We start from the raw sequence: 19139 nt of genomic DNA on the forward strand, positions 1-19139 counted from the left end.
ATAGCTTTCATTTCTACCTATGATTAATTTAGGCTTCCAAAATTGTAGAACATTTTTGAAAGCTATCTTTGGGCCTCTTCTGCCAACAACAAGAAAGGGGCAATTAATTCAACCTGTGCTGGTTTAATCTGTTCTATTAACAAAGAAGTGAAGAAGTGAACAAAAGAATCTTTTCTGAAAATAGTAGCAATTATACACATAGTGTGATTTCTGTTGACATTCCCTGGTATTTATTAGGCAATCTGTAATATTAATGGATAACTGGAATGATTCCATTAAAAAAAAAAAAAAAAACAAACAAAACAAAACACCAAAAAACAGTTCAATTCAAAGCTATCCAGTCCAGTAAATTAACACCTAATTGCTTGCAGGGGATCAGCTACATGTAGTCATTAAAGACAAGCAGGGTCCCCAATGAGCCATTTTTGCCGGTCTTGTTTTTCAGAGGTTCTGAGCCATTGGCTTCAGTTTGAAAGTGTTCCTAGCCTTTCTTTATAAACCAGTCCTTTTGCTTTTAAGGACCAGACGGAGGTCAGGAAAATTTCCTGACAGGCAGAAGCAGGATATTGCTTATCCAGAGCAAGTTGTAGCTTGCTTTGATTCGCCACAGGAGGTTGCAGATGCAGATAGAATATACAGGTCCAGAAAGAAATTAAGTAAATTCATGGGCAGCAGGTCTATAAACAGACACTAACAGGAATATGCAGAAATATATGCTCTAGCATCCTTAACGCAGTGAATTGATGCTGAGGGAGTGCAAAAATAATCAACCACAAGTAAATGCCAAACTCAGATCTAAATGTTTTAAATTCTAAATGTTCTAATTCTCTAAATGTTGCCTCCCATTGCCTCTGTCAGGCACAGAACTCCAGGCGAGATGGGACATCTTAGCAGTGCTTGCAATATTAATTTCTGTTGCTATTCTTCCCAAAATAAAGTGCTAGGGATGGGGAGGAGCTGGGACAGAGAACCAAGGGAAGAGCCTTGGATACCCACCACTGTTGCTCCTTAGTTTCCAGAAGTTGGAAAAGGTGCATAGGAGTAATTTCTGGACTGGAGGACAGCCTCCTCCCTCATTTCCAGTCTTCCTTCAGTAGCCATGGGAGTCAGCAAGGCTTTCCAGAGCCTTGTTGCAAAAAGTACTGTCTTTTAATGAAAGAAGATTGAAGAGACTGGAGGTAAATTTACTACGGGGAGGAGATGGTGAGTGAAATTTAGCATTTAGTGTCTCCAGGTGGTTTACAAATAAGAAATACAGTCATCAGCCCTCTGGGGGCTGTACTGTGAATGGAGCCTACTGAATGCAGAGTGCCATGGAGCATCTGTCCACGTTATTCAGTTCCCTAATCTGGGTTCTCTCGGTATTGTGGCTTCAGTTACTGGTACTGAACAGCTTTGAAACAGCGGCCCTAAAATGTTGAAAGTAATGCCATTTTTGTTAATATCAGTTGCATTTAAAAATAACAAAACCAATTGGTTTTATTAAATGCTCAGTAGAATATAAAGCGTGCTTTCAAAAGTTACGCATTTTGAGACTGTGACTACATTAGAAATAAATATATTATTGACTGTTAAGAGTTCTGTTCATACTACATTAACTTTTGTTTGGTATGTTTTTATATTAAATGAAGTGTTTCACACGATACTTCTATGAGATGAAAAAGGAATCGCTTTTTTATGGCACTGTAAGATCTGTAAGAATACAAAGAAGTTTCCTTAGTCCTTTACATTTTTTCTGAATATTCTGTGGTAGAAAACACTGATGACCAGATTCTTTACATACTTTGATTTAATAACTGCAAATCTGAGCTAACATTATACATGGATTCAAACAAGAGCTCATATTTTGCATTAATTTTTATTAATTTAATTAAGTCCAGCACTGCAAAGCCATTGCAACCAGTGTTAACTGTATTGCATGGAAATGTTAAAGGCTTTTGTGTGTGTGTGTGTGAGAGAGATCTGAATTGCTAAAAATATGGTTTGAATCTGATGTTCTGGCCATACTCCTATGGCCACATGCCGCATTGAAATAAGATCAATCATTTTGCCCTTAGAAGACTGTTCTCTCACCACAACTATTAATTTTGTCTGTAAGGGAAGTGAACCTCCTAAAAGCTGGATGTCTTTGCCCGTTGTCTTGGTATCCATATCTTACTGTGATACCATCATTACTTTTCTGCTAAGGGACTGAGTAATATGTGCACAACACCTTGCAAGTGGCTTCTTTTCAATAAGGGAAATGGAAAGGCATCCTGGTGATAACTTAGTACACATAAACTTAAACGCTTCCTACAGCAGCCCTCAAAGGAGAGCTGTTCTGTGCCCAAAGAGCAGTTCTGCATCGAGACTTGATTCTGAACAAAATGCCAAGGCAGGCAGAGGATCTCTCCTGCTCCTTCTTCTCATGCTGCTATATATCCACAAAAGCCTGGGGTAAAAAAGTAGTCAATCAATGACAACCAAAAAAAGCTATCCCATGACTCAAAACTTGTTCCTATAGTAAGAAATGATAACTTCAAAACCAGAATAAATATATTCTGGTATTAGTTGTCATTGCAACACAATGGAAAACTTTTATATATAACCTTTTCCCTCTACTGTTTTTTGTCCTTAAAATGAATTTATATACTTGTAATGCCATAAGACCAATAGTATTGATATTTTAGCAGAATAATCACATTTTATAAAATAGTCTGATGCTTAGGATTATATCCATTAATGACCAGTCCTCATGTTGGAGTGCAGTGCTACTTCTCCTTGGATCAGCCCAACAGCTATCAAAGCAGGAAAAATAAGCAAAGGGCTCTGAAGCAGGAGGACTCATATCCTCAAACAGAGAATATAGAGCTAAAAACAATGTGAGAGAAATGTGAGAGGGGAAGTGTGATCTTATTTCTAAATACTTTTTTACCTGCATGATACATCCTTCTCCCTTTGAGCCTTTCTTTTCTATTGTTCTTTTAATCTCTTCAATGCAGGGTTTTACTATTTGTTATGCCCAGTCATAGTGGTGTCTGCAATATATCTGTGTTGCATTCCTGATTTGGAGGTTATGAACTCTAGACAGAATGCTGCTCTTCTTTTTCCTGGCTGACACGAAGCAGGATGGCCACAGAAGTCTCTGCTCGTTTGGCTGGCACAGAACAACGGGACACAACAGTGTCTCCCCACCTTTTCTTTTTTTTTCTTTATTATTAACCATACACTATCAAGGAGCACCAGAGCCTCTTGTATGGACCACTGTGGTGCAGGGTGGTCTGGTGTGAGGCTCATGCTACTCCAGCACATGAGGTTATGTCCTAATGGAAAGTCTGCTCCACTGCATGGTAGCCAGCTAATGAGAGCTGTGCGCTAAGAGTCCCTCTATTGCAAGCCCTAGCACAGTATGCTGGGCAATTACAGGCTGTTGGTGGTGTCCAGAAGGGTGGTGCTGGAATTACTGGTTGTGGGGATGGCTAGCAGAATGTGTGCTGAATGCAAACCCCCTAAAATCATATGTTCCCTCCTTGACCTTTCTTGGAAATGTAATCACGCGTGTTTCTGTCTTCCTAAATTCATTTGTGTTCCTAAGCCTGTGGCTAGATCTTTTCTTCACAATGAAGAAACATGCGTCCAAATGCGGCCAGATCCCTAGCTACAGTATATGCATACTGAAAACACTGCAAGTGAAAAATGTCTCTGTCCACACTAGAATACATTCTGGGTTTAAAACTGTATGCCATTTGTCAGTTAAATGAGTTAAAACATATGCCTTGTTTGCGTCTGTCATAGTGGTCTGTGACACCCGTCACTGTAGTCTGTAATTCTGCTGTCATTTGCATCTGCTTTAATCATTTCTACCTGTTTCTGAATTTTTAATCCTCTTTTTGAAATTCTACGTAATTTATGTTTTTCTGGTGTTTTAATTAGCAGTTTTACTTCCCGGCGAAGTGCTTGCTGACTGAATCATGCAATCCTTAGCTTGAAAGGAAGGGTGTAAACAAAGAGAATTTTCACTAACAGTCAAAACTACAGCATTTCCACTACAGCATAAAAACTAACTTCAAAGATGAGAGGAAAAAAAACAATACAATAGGAGCTCCAAATATCATTAATGCTGTAGTTGGATCCTGTATCGATAAAAGCAGTTCTGTCATTCACTGTGGAAAGACAATGTTTACCCTTACACGCTTATTAGATAACCTTTTGGCAGCCAGGGCTACGTTCTCGCAGATCCAATAGATTGTACTGCAGGTTGGAAGTGCCGCTGCAGCATTCACACGGCACACTCTTCTAACTCGCAGCTCTTAGTTCCGTGATAATCAAGTCACAGAGGCTGAAATGACCAATTTAGAGTCTAGAACCGAGTCATGCTATTACCATACCCATTGCGTTAGCACGAGAGCTGAATGGTCGTCATATTGTGCAGCATCGTAACATCTAATAAAAACCTTCAGCTGCCACAAATTTTTTAGATTACTGTATTTTCAGTAGTGTTATTTTATATCACTGTTAACAATTCAAAAGCATTGAACAAAGCAAGTGTTTTCAGAGAGCTGTGTCTTTTTGGTTTTTGGTGGTTTTTTAACATGTTTGCAGATATCTGGTAGCTCTCTCCGTCTCCGGATTTCAAGCTTCTTTAGAGTTCTGTGTGAATTAATTTCAACATAAGTCTGTGATAAGTATATTTATGGTCTAGATGATCAAATCTAATTGTGAAATAGCTGTTTTTAGAGTTATGGATGTAGTTTTTTGGAGGTATACAAGTGAGATGCACGAACAGGAAATTATGAAAAGTAGAATATCTATTATGTAGGATTTTCCTTGTAAATTTTATTAATAGGTGAAATCCATGTAAATAGCTTCATTTGATTTAATGAGAAAATACCAACGGCAGATTAGATGAGGGAAAAAGACATTTTAAAGAGACATGTTTATAGTGTTTAGAGTTCAATCACGTTTTCTAAATGTGAAAAATCACTAAGATAAATACAGTGAGACTGAGTTATTCACATGAGTTTGAAGTTAAGAGTCTTGCTGAACTGGAGGAATAAAAAGAAACTTTTCAATGAGAGCTTTTTTTCAAATTAGAAATTAAAGTAGAGAGGGGTTATTTATTTATGTACATATAAGAGGCTTAGTTAGCCCAAAAGTATTAGAAATAAGATTAGGGTAGTATATGAAAATATCGAGTTACAGATCCAATGCCAAGAAATACGATTATATCAAAGTTCAGATCACCTTTGCTCAAGTATTAAATAAAAAAAAAAATTATAGAGTTTTTAAAAATGGTTAAGATGCTTTTGGAGTTTGATAATGTCTCTTTAAGCTTTGCTTTGGACCAGCTGGAGAGGGCATGATGAACATGTTTGTTTTCCAGAGAAGACAGATTAATTTCCAATTAAAAGCTGTTATTAAAAAAAAAAAAATACAGAGCAAATGAATGCATCTTTCTGTGCAACATTTGTGGTCAAATATTGAATAATCTATCTGATAGCTTACTATATGAACTTGAAATTAATTGAAAATAATTATGAAACCTGCCCACGTATTTTCATTATATAAGCTGAGAACAATTAAAAAGCTAAACAAAGAGCCTACAAGATAAAAAATATTTAATTAATTTCAATCCTTATAAATTGCATGAATACAGAAAAGAAAATGTGTTTTGTTTACCTAGCAAGGTCCTTTGAATTGCTCAATAATAATTAATGTATTCATTTGCCAGAAATGCGGGATGGCCGCCCAGTTGTGTTTTGTTAACATCTGCATGCTAAACATCTGAACTCAGTTAATGCGTCATGGAGCTCTACCTCTTTGATGCATCATAACCTTGCACTTTTATTCCTTTCAGAAGGGAATCCATATACCTGGTGGGTTGGAAAAGCCAACGAGAAGCACTACTATTGGGGCGGATCAGGACCTGGCATTCAAAAATGTGCCTGCGGCATCGAACGCAACTGTACTGATCCCAAGTACTACTGCAACTGTGATGCTGATTATAAGCAATGGTGAGTGGTTTACAAGAAGGTAGGGTGAGAATGACCAGAATCTCTTAACTTTTACGATACTGCCATTATTTTGAAAGCTAAAATTGCAAAGTCAAGTCCTAATTGGAAAGGTCAGCATTTTGGCTGCCCATGCAACTTTGTCTCCATCACATTCAGTGATATTACATTACAGTGTTTACATTTTATCTCTGTGACTTCATTTTTTTTCCCCAAAATTTCTCCTTTTTGGAGTACTATTGCTGCATTTGCCCGTAGAATGTGAGAGAGATGAGTTGAAATCACTCATCTAGTGACTCCAACCCTCATTGTCCGTCTTTCATGAGAAATATGTGTTAAGAACTAGGCTTAAAAAGTAATATGGAATGAGGCTCTGTATTTCAGAGGAAGCTATTGCACTTTGCATGAGATAATTAAATATTCATTGGCCTGTTGGTTGAGAATACAAACCTATAACCCGTTTGGAATAAGACAGTGAGAATTGGTTCTAGTTTCTTCTCTAATAAATAGTTATTGATTCATCCCAGGTGGAACAATTTTAACAGAGGGACTGAGGAAGTCCTACCCCAGAGTATTTTACAGCCTGGTAACAGGGGCAGTCTGCTGTGAGGTAATTGATGTGGGTTTAAATCCCTTCAGGCAGAAAAGAGAATTAAACCTGCATCTCTGATATTCCCCATAAACACTCTAAAAATGAAGCTACTACGTAAAGCTCATCATCATTTTGTGTGAGACCCTCTCCGTGCTCTTAGAACGCTTCATCTGTAAGCTTTAACTGTTTGTGTCTCTTATCACGACAGGCAACAACATATTTTATATGGTATGCAATGTTCAGTGACCAATTGAACCATACTTTAATGAACACTTTTCCCATTAATAGCAACCTGTTGGTAATTGAATCAATACTGGCTCATAAACCATTTTGTGCTAATTGAGAAATTCATACAGCTATTAATGAATATAGAGCTACAGAACTCTAATGGTATGTCAGGAATTTATTTTTTTTTAAAAAAGAAAGAGCAGGGAGAATCACAGAACTGGAGAATCACAGAATAGTTGAGGTTGGAAGGGACCTCAGAGTTCATCTAGTCCAAACTTCCTGATCAAGCAGGGCCACCTAAAGGCAGTTTCCCAGGACCATGTCTAGACAGCTTTTGAGTACCTCCAAGGATGGAGACTCTTCAGCTTTCCTGGGCAACCTGTGCCAGTGCTGGGTCATCCTCATAGTAAATAAACATTTCCTGATTCTCAGTGAGAACCTCCTGTGTTTCAGATTGTGCCCATTGCCTCTGGTCCTGGTACTGGGCACGACTGAAGAGAGTCTGTATCCATCCTCTTTGCACCCTCCTTCAGGGATTTATACATATTAATGAGATCCCCCTGAGCCTTCTCTTCTCCAGGCTGGACAGTCCCAGCTCTCTCAGCTTCTCTTCATAGGAGAGACACTCCAGTCCCTTAATCATCTTAGTGGCTCTTCAGTGGACTCTCTCCCGTAATTCCATCTCTCTCCTGTACTGGGGAGCCCAGAACTGGACACAGCACTCCAGGTGTGCTCTCACCAGTGCATAGTAGAGAGGAAGGATCACCTCCCTCGACCTGCTGGCAATACATCCCTAACGCATCCCAGGATGCCAGTAGACTTCTTGGCCAGAAGGGTACATCGATGGCTCATGTTCAACTTGGCATCCATCAGGACACTCAGGGACTTTTCTGTCAAGTTGTTTCCCAGCTGGGTGCCCCCCAGCATATACTGGTGCATGGAGTTGCTTTACCCCAGGTGCAAGACTTTACACTTTTCCCTGTCAAATTTCGTGATATTTCTGTAAGCCCATTTCTCCAGCTTGTCAAGGTCCCTCTGGGTGGCAGTAGGACCCTCTGGCACATCAGCCATTCCTCCCAGTTTGGTGTCACCTGCAAGAATGAGGTATGAAAAATACAAATTAAGTAATAAAGGAAATCTTACAAGCCCTGCAAAAATGATAGATTGGGATGTGGGAAATCAAACATTGACACAGACGTTGCCAGTCTACGCTTTGATATTGTTAGGATAGTATGCTGTTAGCTATGATATGGGGTGAACTATAGAACACCACAATGATAAAGTCAACGTTAGAGACAGAGGAATCAGACGTGGTGCCAAACTTCAGAGCGAGAATTACACAGAGACTGAAGAATATAAAGTCAGAGGACTCTAACTCAAATGTGGGCACTAGAACAGTGTGGCAGGAGAGAGGTAGGTTTGGTTCTGTGACAAAATGGTACCCATAAAAGGAAGATATTGTATTAATTATTATGATAATGGTAGAATTAGGAGCACTTATGATTTTCATTGCTTGAGGCACTGGATGTGTATCCATATGTTGACTGTTTTCTTTTACACTGAGGGAAATGCATGGGAGAAATAGCATTGACTTTTGATCTCTTCTTGTGGCTTCTCTAAGAGTCACAGATGATAATTTAATAAGCAGTGTTCATTCTATAAGCCTTTTCTGTAACCTCTGCGCCTCCTATGTCCGCTGAGATTATATGGAATCTACTGATAAATAGATTAATAAAAATATTAGATTTTTTTTTAAATCTAAGATAAGATCACTATCATAATAGATATACAACTGTTTACTCAGAACTTCAAACAAGAATACATTTATACAATATTTTTCTGGATATGTGTCAGGGTTTTTTTCAGGAAAACTACTCTATAGTACAGGACAATTTCTGAAAAATACAACTGGATATTACATTTTAATCTGTGGTGTGTGTAAATCACAAGAAGAAAAATGGAAGATTCATTATAGTCTTTAAGGACATTTTATTCTAGATTAATTTTTGCAGTTTAGTTTTGGCAGAATCTGGCCAATTCCAAAGTCATACCTTTTGGGGTTTGGAATTATTTTGAGAAGTCCTAGTTAGGAATTTTCTCTAGCCAGGCTGAACAATACCTAAGAAACAATTCCAGAGGTGAGGAGACTTCATTGACTTCGGTTATCAGGGGCAGAATGTTAACCAGGGCCTCCAGCACATCCAGACTCAACTGTGGTGACAGCAAAACAGCTCGTGGTTTGGACCACAGTATCTGCAACAGCATTTCTGAAAAATTTTCATGAGCAGGTAGCGATTGCCGTTGCCAGTGGTAGCAATGGGAGCCCAGAAAGGGCAGAGGCCACTGAGAGGCTCAGAGAGGCATCCATCTGGCTGCAGTGAAAGTATGCATCCATCACATCCATTCAAACCTTGCTTTTACATATACAACTTTACATATTCCAACTATTGCATAAACTATAGTATATCTTCTCATCCTTAGAGGTAAAAAGGTGTTATCTTATGAATATTGGGAGCATTACTTTGGTACAGAGGGGAGCACAAGGCAAGGATCCCCAAGCAAGGAGTGAGTGAGACAACTCTGGAACTAAAATCCAGGCATCGTGACGTAGACACTAATAAGCCCTTGTAATAGAGTTACATGGATATTCCAGCACAGTGTGGAAATTACTGTTAGTATAGGGATCTTTGCACCTTATGATGAGCAGATGGGTCTTGGCTCACAGACTGACAAAGCAGTTTGCCACAGTTGTCACCCTAGCTCATAAGCACAACTTAATTTAGCAGAACTTACAGTCCCCTAAAACAGAAGAGGTTAGTAAATGCCACACTGGGGCTGAGAGACCAGGTGAGACTTCTGCAGTAATTGTATATATTGGCCATAGCTGGAAGCACTGCGTCTGATGTTGGTATGCCCACAATGATTGTCTGCTCCTGCCCAGGCAATGTGAAAAAAGTTTATATCTGATCTTTATTTTATTTATTTGGGGGGGTGGGGCATGGAGAGCAGGGAGACACAGTGGGAAGAAGGCAGTAGCTAGAGCAACAACTGTATTAGAAAAGGTAAAGAACTGAAATGGGAACAGAAATCTGCTGAGTGGAAATTGTGGGAATGAAAGGTGAAGAGGAAGAGAGATTCAGTGCAGAGATTCAAATTTTGAAGGCCTTTTTAAAGGAGATTGGGGGACCACTGATAAGTGAGTCAGGCTGAATCAGAACGATGTAGGGTAAATAGAATATTGTCCGCAATTTTATTCTAGAAGTTAGAAATTGTGTTAGAAATGAAGAAAGGTATTGCAGTTTGATGAACAATATTGTAGCAAAGGCAAGGGAATGCTTCCCTGGAGAACTGGATTCTAACTCTGCCTCTGGAATCACATTTTTGTGTGATGCTTGCCAGGTTTCATAAGCTGTTTCTTCACAGAGCAGTCATTAGTTTGATCCTAATTTTCTGGGTACCTAACTGGAAACCCAGAGGTCCAGTTTGTGGAAATACAAAACATTCACAAGTGCAACTGGAATAAGTGATCACTCTCTCTGAATGTATCTAATGCTGTCCTCCAAAACAAAACAAAGAAAAAAAAACACACCAAAAAAACCCCGCCTGTAGGCATCTCAGATTGACCACTAAAAAAGTATGTGTGCATTTAATCTTAACGTCTTTCAGCCTTAACATCCAACCTGTAGAAGGGAGATGACACCAGACACTCACCTCATGGCAGTATTGCAAAGACAGGTAGATTTATGAATCAATCATCTGCTGTAGTAATAAGGACTATAGAAAATCCAATGAGAAAATGCAGTCTTTATAGAAAGATTTGAAATACACATCAAATGTAAAATGTGGCCCACATATTGAAGTAAATTTAGAGGAAATTAGGATAATGAGCAGTGTTTTACTAAATGAGTATTGTATGCCTCCTGTCCTGAATAATAATGGAGCTCTCTGGAAAAAACAATAATCACTGTCCAGTCAAGGACTGTGTCATGGTGCTAGGTACAGGGGACAAATTAAAGCTTTCTAAGCAGCCTGAAATATTTGTTTTTCCTAAATTTTGTGTCTGATTTGATTTTTTTTTACTAAGTATATGAGTAATTTTGTATAAGTACAGAACCAGCTGTGTTAATTATGGAGTCAGTTACAATGTAATTTTTCCCACAGACTAGCTCACACCATAGGCTTTGTATGCCTTAAATCTGGATGGTTTTCCTATTGATACGTCTTAAAAGATCACCGCACAACTTTACACCTTGTCTGTCTGAATAATATAGAAAAAAGCATTTTGTGAGTTATAGAGCTATTTAGGGCATGTCTAATGTGTTGATTAGCCCAGATGGTAGATAAGCTAAATGGTAGATACTGGCAGGGTATACGAGATATGGAATTCAAATTTCTGTGTATTTGCACACATCATCTAAAATAGAACCTGATTCTTAAGAGAATCCCATGCTTTTGCTGCAATGTAAATATTAAGTAATCATTTTTGTCATGATAAAGAATGAAAAACACAGGTGGGAAGAGCTTCACCCAGAGCAATCCTACCAAAATGAACCTTAGTCCCAAATTTTCCATGATTTGTGTCCCAAATGAAATTAATTCAGAGGTAAGTGGATCAGATTATAAAAAGATGTTAGTTTTGATTGCTGACAAAGATCATTTGTTAAGGAGCGCGTGGTTGACATTCACAGGCAGATTGCCTCAACCTTGAGAGAGTAAACTCTACTGCGGTTGTTGTTATCAGTAGCAAGAAATTCTCTGGGTTGCTGTTAACAAAATCTTCTTCAAATGAGTAAATATAAATAAAATGTAAGGCTTTAAAAAAAAAACAAACCACATTATTTATTTGAATAAAAATATTATTATTACTATTTATGCACTTCCTTAATAAATGTCTGGCGTTGTAGAGACAGTCCAACTGTACAAACTAAGTAGCAAATGTAATGATCTGCAAAAAAATCTACTTGATTACATTTTGATTAAATTTATTTACTATTTATAGCATTAGGTAGAGAAATCTTAAAGAAGTAAAAGGGATCAATTATGAATATAACTAAAAGAACTTGAAGATCTATAGTAGTTGCAGTGAGGAACATGCATGATGATAAATATCCAAAACATATATGAAAAATTTCCAATTTAACCCAACAGATTGACTGCATACAAAAATTATTTATCTAACATAGACATATGTTTAAGCAGTATCTGGCAAAACAGACATTTTTGCTAAAAAACAGAGGTCTGTATTTAACAAGAAAACATACTGGTTTGTATTACATGAAACCAGAAAAGAAAGAAAAAAAAATAATAAAAAAAAAAAAGAACAGAAAATTATCGAGTAAGATTCATAATGTCCTGCTGTTTTGCTAGGCATCTGATGAAGACGATGAACCTCAATTTCCTAGAAATAGAGGAAATTTTGTAGAATTAGGCCGCATCACTTTGAAAACCGTAATTCAACATTTTTGCAGAGCTTAAAGACCGTCTTTGAAATGACAGATCAGAAAATACAATTAGCAATTGTGTTTTGTGTTGTAACTCTGTGCCTTATGTACATCTGTCCACTGTATAAAAGTTGAATTGTCAAAACTTATTTTTTAGTTATACTTAAGAAATAAACTGGTTTTGTGGGCAAAGACAAGGAAGCTTAGCTGACAACTTGCATTACTTATATGGTTGTTTTTCTTGTACTCTTACAAATCGACATAGCCTTTTGTAGGTTTTTAGGGTTACCTTTCAGAGTTCCTCTGTACATTGACATTGGCACCTAATTCCAGTCAATCAAAATGTAGCACTATGACAATATGTAATGGCACAGAATAAAAATCTGCATGAAGAGGAACACTAAAGACAGAAAGTCAAGCATTCAAACCTTAGAAAATGTTAGATTTAATATAACTAGTAGTACTTTTTCCCAAATGTTTGATAGATTTGAGTTGAAACTTTCAGCAACAGAAAAGCGGATAGCCAGAAGCCAGGAAGTTCATTCCTACTTGTTAAAGTTTGGCCATTAAAACTACTCTAGTAGGGAAAAGGGTCGAATGACTGGGTATTAGATAGGCTGCTGCCTGTTCTGCATTTCTCAGCTGTGTTCATCAGCTGTAACTGGTGTGCAATATTGAAAGAGAGTTTGCAAGCCAAAAAGTGTGGAATCTTCCTGTTAAGTGAATTCTGTCCTCTTTTTTTATAACCTGTTCTATATTTTCTTTTGTAGAAACTATGTATACCTGGTGTTTGTCCATTATGCATTCCTCTTTTCTGCTTCTCCCACAAGAGGAGATTGAATGTTTTTGTTAACGATAACAACAGACTAAGAGTTTGGGAGATGGAAATGATAAAGTGGAGGGATGAACTCCATCCAGCACTTGGCCATGCTACAGGTGTGCTAAGTAGCACCTTTCAAATTGTCCTTTACTTCTGCCTCAGTACCATCATCGGACTCCAGCCACAGGGCAGGGCTCTATTAGACAAGGTTGTCTACAAACACAAAAATGCTGTTTTTTTCCTCACTGTTTGTACTGTCATAAATATGTACATAAGACTAATGTGAGTGATTTAGAAGCTAATTTGAGGGCAGGTGAAGGGCGTAGCATTGCTTGCACAATAACTGTTGAGGCTACTGGTTTTATTACTTTACCTTTGATGGACACTACCTGCTGCCCTGGAGTTATCCCTAATGTTTGTGTTGTATTGCTGATGCATAGCCCACAGCTGGCAGCTCTAGTCCAGGATCCAGGCAAGCCCAGGATCGCCTAGATTGCTCTTTCTCCTCTAGAGGTGTTCCATGCAAGTACTGACAACAATGGTATGTATGTAGCTCATGGGACCTGACAGATTTGCAGCCTGAACTAATATAGGTTGAGGGCATTAGGACTTTGGGGATTGAACCAATCATGAAACTTGCAAACATTACTCCTGTTTTCTCTCTTTTCCCTCCTGTATTATTCACCTTTGTGACTGGATTGTGTCCTTGTTTATAACAAGCTGATACCACTTGACTCACCATGAGCCAGCAGCAATGTGCCCTTGTCGCCAGAAAGGCCAATGGAATCCTGGGCTGCATAGGGAAGAGTGTGACCAGGAGGTCGAGGGAGGTCATTCTCCCCCTTTACTCTGCACTGGGGAGGCCACAACTGGAATACTGTGTCCAGTTCTGGGCTCCCCAGTTCAAGAAAAACTACTGGAGATCGTCCAGTGTAGGACAACTAAGATGACTGAGGGACTGGAGCATCTCCCTTATGAGGAAAGGCTGAGAGAGCTGGGACTCTTTAGCCTGGAGAAGAGAAGGCTGAGGGAGACCTTGTTATTGCTTACAAGTATCTAAAGGGTGGGTTGAAGGAGGATGGTGCCAGACTCTTTTCAGTGGTTTCCAGTGACAGGACAAGGGGCAATGGGCACAAATTGGAACATAGGAAGTTCCGTTCAAATACACGGAAAAACTTCTTTATGGTTAGGGAGACAGAGCACTGGCACAGGCTGCCCAGGGAGGTTGTGGAGTCTCCTTCTCTGGATGTTTTCAAGACCCGCCTGGATGCGGTCCTGAGTAATGTGCTCTAGGCAACCCTGCTTTAGCAGGGGAGTTGGACTAGGTGATCTCTAGAGGTCCCTTCCAACTCTGAAAATTCTGTGATTTGGTGATGTTTAGCTGTCATCCCATTCATTGATATTAAAGAAAGCATTTTCTTAATGCTGTGGCTCATGGCCATGACCAAACAGCTGAGGAACAATGTCTAAGCTTTCTCCAAAACTGAAAACACGAGAAAATGTGGGCATTGATGTGACATGAAAAACTGTTTGGCAGTGTGCTTTATCTTTGTTAAAATGGCACCTTCTTACTTGATGCTATATATTCAGTCCTGTGCAGTTTTTCATCCTGCAAACAATACAAAACTAGCATAGCTGAGGATGAGGAAACAAGAATCTGTACTTCTTCATGCATCACAATCAGAGTCTTTTACCTTGCTGCATATGTAAAAATGGTTGAGCTCTAGCAATCTGCTAAGAATGGAGGTGACTCCCTTTGACTTCAGGTTGCTTCATTATTCAGTGCTAGCAGTAATGAATGAACTTAAAGGGGAGAGTGATGACAAGATGTTATCCTTGTTCATTAATTTGCTTTGTAAACCACTGTAAGACAAAAAGTGAGTGTTCATCCTGTTGCCAACCTCACTTCTGAGTGTTCCTGTTCAGATTCAGATCTTTTTAAGTTACAGAATGGTTCAATAGTGCTGCTGAAAAAAATCTATCAATCAGAATTGGTATCTGTAATTATTACTTTCTGGGATATTCTTGCTAGAAACGTCCCATCATTTTTGGAGTATTCTAAGAATTTTGTGAGAGGCTTATGAATTAGCAATTGAAAATGCAGATATATGTTTTTTTCTTCTACCATACAGATGATTTAAAAAACAATTTCCAGCATATTTGTATTCTTTTTGTTATTAAACTTCATGATTAATGTGTGAGTGACAAATCACATGACCAAGAACAGAAATGTCTGCTATATCTTGCCTAAAATCATACAGACATTTCAGTCTGAATGAAAAGCTTATGGTCTTAACTTTAAAGTAAATGACCTTACTGTCACAGCTTGTCAGGTAAGGGCAGAGTACTCTGAGCACTGTGTGCTGAAGAATTTTCAGCTGCCAATTATTTTCTCCTCCTCCTGCTTTTATTTGTGCGCTAACTTAAAGAGTAATGACTCTGCCCTCAGTGCAGTGCTATGAAGATGAAAACACCCCTGTGCTGACTAGCCCAATGTATTTCACTCAGTGCCTGACACTGCTTAGTTCTTGAAGAGAGCGCTTTTCTTTTCTTCTTAAATTGTAGGACTCCCTTGACTTTTTTTTTTCTTCTGAATCAGTGCAATCCTATGTAGAAGACATCTGAAATCTGTGACAACCTGTGTTATTGGGTAGATGAAGACCGCAGTGTATGCTTGGCTTTTATTACTATTAGCAGTCATATTTTAGCTGAAACAATCACAAGGGAGTCCATCACGCTGAAGGTATTAAGCCTCCAGTGTAAACAAATGATATATCTGTTTTCACTGTTTGTTCTTTGGTGTACCAGGATATATATGTATAAGGGGGAGAAGAGGAAGTAATATGCGCTGGGGGTGGGGGTGTCTCAGGTCCCAGACTTGATGGGGATATTTTCTTCAGAGGCACTGATCAAAATATCGTGTCAGTTCATCACTCAGGTGGTTGCAAAGCTTCAGCTTTTAGAGGAAGAATCATTCTTTGTCCTTTTCTTATTTTGCCCAGCAGATTCTTAGCACTGCAAAAGGCCTGATAAATAAAGGGGGGAAAAAAAGTAAAGAAAAAAGGCAAGAATCACCTGCAATATTGCTGTTTGCCTGGGAACTATTGTTATATGCATAGTGGATTATTTTACTTCAAAGAGGAAGGTTGCTTGCACTGTCTGTGATAAACACTCAAAGCAATCCAGTAACCTCTCATAAAGTCTGCATATAAAGCAATAAATGGTTCTAATACCAAGAGAAAAGGGAGAAACTGCTTTTACTTTTTTTTTTTTTTTTTCCTGGAGTTAGACTTGTAAAAGAAGTTTAAATTGTTTTGATGTCATGGACCAGGTGTGGTTTTATCTTAGTTACCATTCATGTCCCCCTCCTGTTTGGGGGGTTTCGTGTGTGTGTGTGTGTTGCATAATCAATGAATGCCCCAAGCTTTCCAAATTACTACTTATCTGTAATTAATCACGGCTAGACATTTTGTCCCAGCCACACTCCCCCCAAATTCTCCAGCTATTTTTCTTTCCTCTGCCTCCTGTTCACACACCGAATACTATAGTGATGAAAATCAGTAGATGTAGGAAATAGGATACCTGGCGATTCCTCAAAGTTTATAAGAGCTGTCTGAGTATGCAATGGAGAATTCATAAATCAGGTCCAGGGTAATTTATTGCATTTTTATCTCACATTGTTTTCAACAGTCTAAATTGGCATTAAAATGCTACATGTATTCTTTACACTAAAAGCGCGTCCATATTAGCAAGCTTGCTGATGGGATTCAGTGGGATTTTTTTCATATTTTGCTGAAGAAGAAGAAGAAATATTGTACTGGGAAGAAATTATTCTATCTAAACCAATATCTCAGGACAGCTAATACTGTGTATTCCTTTATTACAAATACTATGTTTTGCTCAGCTTTTGGTCAAGTGGAAGTTGTTTACAGATTATGTTAAATGTAGATTGAGGGAAACAAAATCTTTCTTGAGTTATGAGTCAGGGTTGTTGCTGAAGTGATACAGTTCCCTCTATTGGAGTACCCTAAGTATCTGAGTGTATATGTATTAATTTATACAAACTGTTAAAAAGAAAGTAGAGCCAAATGAAATAGAAGGAAAAGCCAATTTCCAAGAAAGCATGCAAGTATAAAGATAACAAGATAAAATCCACTGACAGTGTTAGAAAACGTGATGAAGAAAACATAGAGCAAATATAAAAAACTAGATCTCTATGATGCAAAAGTTTTGTGTTGTCATTGGGAAAGCAGAAATTAATCTGCAGCTATTATTTATATTAAACAGAAATGTTTAAAATGCTGTCACTAAACACACAATCTCATGTCTAAAACCAGTTATTGGCTGGGTATGACATAAAATGTCATAATAACAATTATAGCATCTTAGAATGGTTTAGGTTGGAAGGGGCCTTGAAGACCATCTAGTTCCACCCCCCCTGCCATAGGAAGAGACACCTCCCACTAGACCACGTTGCTCGAAGCCCCATCCAGCCTGGCCTTAAACATCTCCAGGGATGGAGCTTCCACAACTTCTCTGGGCAACCTGTTCCAGTGCCTTATCTCCCTCATAGTGAAAAATTTCTTCCTAATGCCTAATCTAAATCTACCCTCTTCCAGTTTGAAGCCATTACCCCTCATCCTATCACTACGTGTCCTTGTAAAAAGTCGATCCCCATCTGTCCTGTAGGCCCCCTTTAGGTACTGGAAGGCCACAATAAGGTCTCCCCGGAGCCTTCTCTTCTCCAGGCTGTCCTCATAGAAGAGGACAACTCTCTCAGCCTGTCCTCATAGATGAATTTCTCCAGCCCTCTGATCATCTTCGTGGCCCTCCTCTGGACCCGGTCCAATAGATCCATGTCTTTCCTATGTTGGGGGCTCCAGAGCTGGACACAGTACTCCAGGTGGGGTCTCACCAGAGCAGAGTAGAGAGGAAGAACCACCTCCCTTGACCTGCCGGCCACACTTCTTTTGATGCATCCCAGGATACAGTTGGCCTTCTGGGCTGCGAGTGCACATTGCTGGCTCATGTTGAGTTTCTCATCAACCAACACCCCCAAGTCCTTCTCTTCAGGGCTGCTCTCAATCATTTCTCCACCCAGCCTTTATTTGTGCTTGGGATTGCCCTGACCAAGATGACCTTGCACTTGGCCTTGTTGAACTTCATGAGGTTGGCATGGGCCCACCTCTCAAGCCTGTCCAGGTCCCTCTGGATGGCATCCCTCCCCTCAAACATGTCTACCTCGCCAAACAGCTTGGTATCATCGGCAGCCTTGTTCAGGGTGCACTGAATTGCACCGTCCATGTCACTGACAAGGATGTTAAATAGCACCAGTCCCAGTATCAACCCCTGAGGAACACCACTTGTAACTGGTCTCCACTTGGACATCGAGCTGTTGACCCCAACTCTTCAGTGTGACTGTCCCCAGCCAGTTCTTTATGCACTGAGTGGTCCATCAGTCAAATCCATGTTTCTCCAATTTAGAGACCAGGATGTAGTGCGGGACAGCGTCAAACGCTTTGCACAAGTCCAGGTAGATGACATCAGTTGCTCTTCCCTTGTCCACTATCGCTGTAACCCCCTCGTAGAAGGCCACCAAATCTGTCAGGTATGACTTGCCCTTGGTGAAGCCATGTTGGCTGCAATCACCTCCTCCTTTTCCATGTGCCTTAGCATATTTTCCCAGTGTGACTGTCCCCAGCCAGTTCTTTATGCACTGAGTGGTCCATCAGTCAAATCCATGTTTCTCCAATTTAGAGACCAGGATGTAGTGCGGGACAGCGTCAAACGCTTTGCACAAGTCCAGGTAGATGACATCAGTTGCTCTTCCCTTGTCCACTATCGCTGTAACCCCCTCGTAGAAGGCCACCAAATCTGTCAGGTATGACTTGCCCTTGGTGAAGCCATGTTGGCTGCAATCACCTCCTCCTTTTCCATGTGCCTTAGCATATTTTCCAGGAGGATCTCTCCATGATCTTGCCAGGCACAGAGGTGAGACTGACTGGCCTGTAGTTCCCTGGGTCTTCCTTCTTTCCCTTTTTGAAAATAGGGGTTATGTTTCCCCTTTT

The 19139-nt window shown here is 39.4% G+C and overlaps 1 protein-coding gene across 1 annotated transcript in view; it reads left to right on the forward strand.

The window, feature by feature from the left end:
- Positions 1-19139, forward strand: part of CNTNAP2 (contactin associated protein-like 2) — a 335871-nt gene that overhangs the window by 126969 nt on the left and 189763 nt on the right. The window contains exon 4 of the mRNA XM_009895048.1: positions 5837-5993. Coding sequence (XP_009893350.1) covers positions 5837-5993 — 157 coding nt within the window. The remainder of the gene's footprint in view (positions 1-5836; positions 5994-19139) is intronic.

Source organism: Charadrius vociferus, unplaced genomic scaffold, assembly GCF_000708025.1.
Source record: "Charadrius vociferus isolate BGI_N301 unplaced genomic scaffold, ASM70802v2 scaffold101, whole genome shotgun sequence".
Lineage (NCBI taxonomy): Eukaryota > Metazoa > Chordata > Aves > Charadriiformes > Charadriidae > Charadrius > Charadrius vociferus.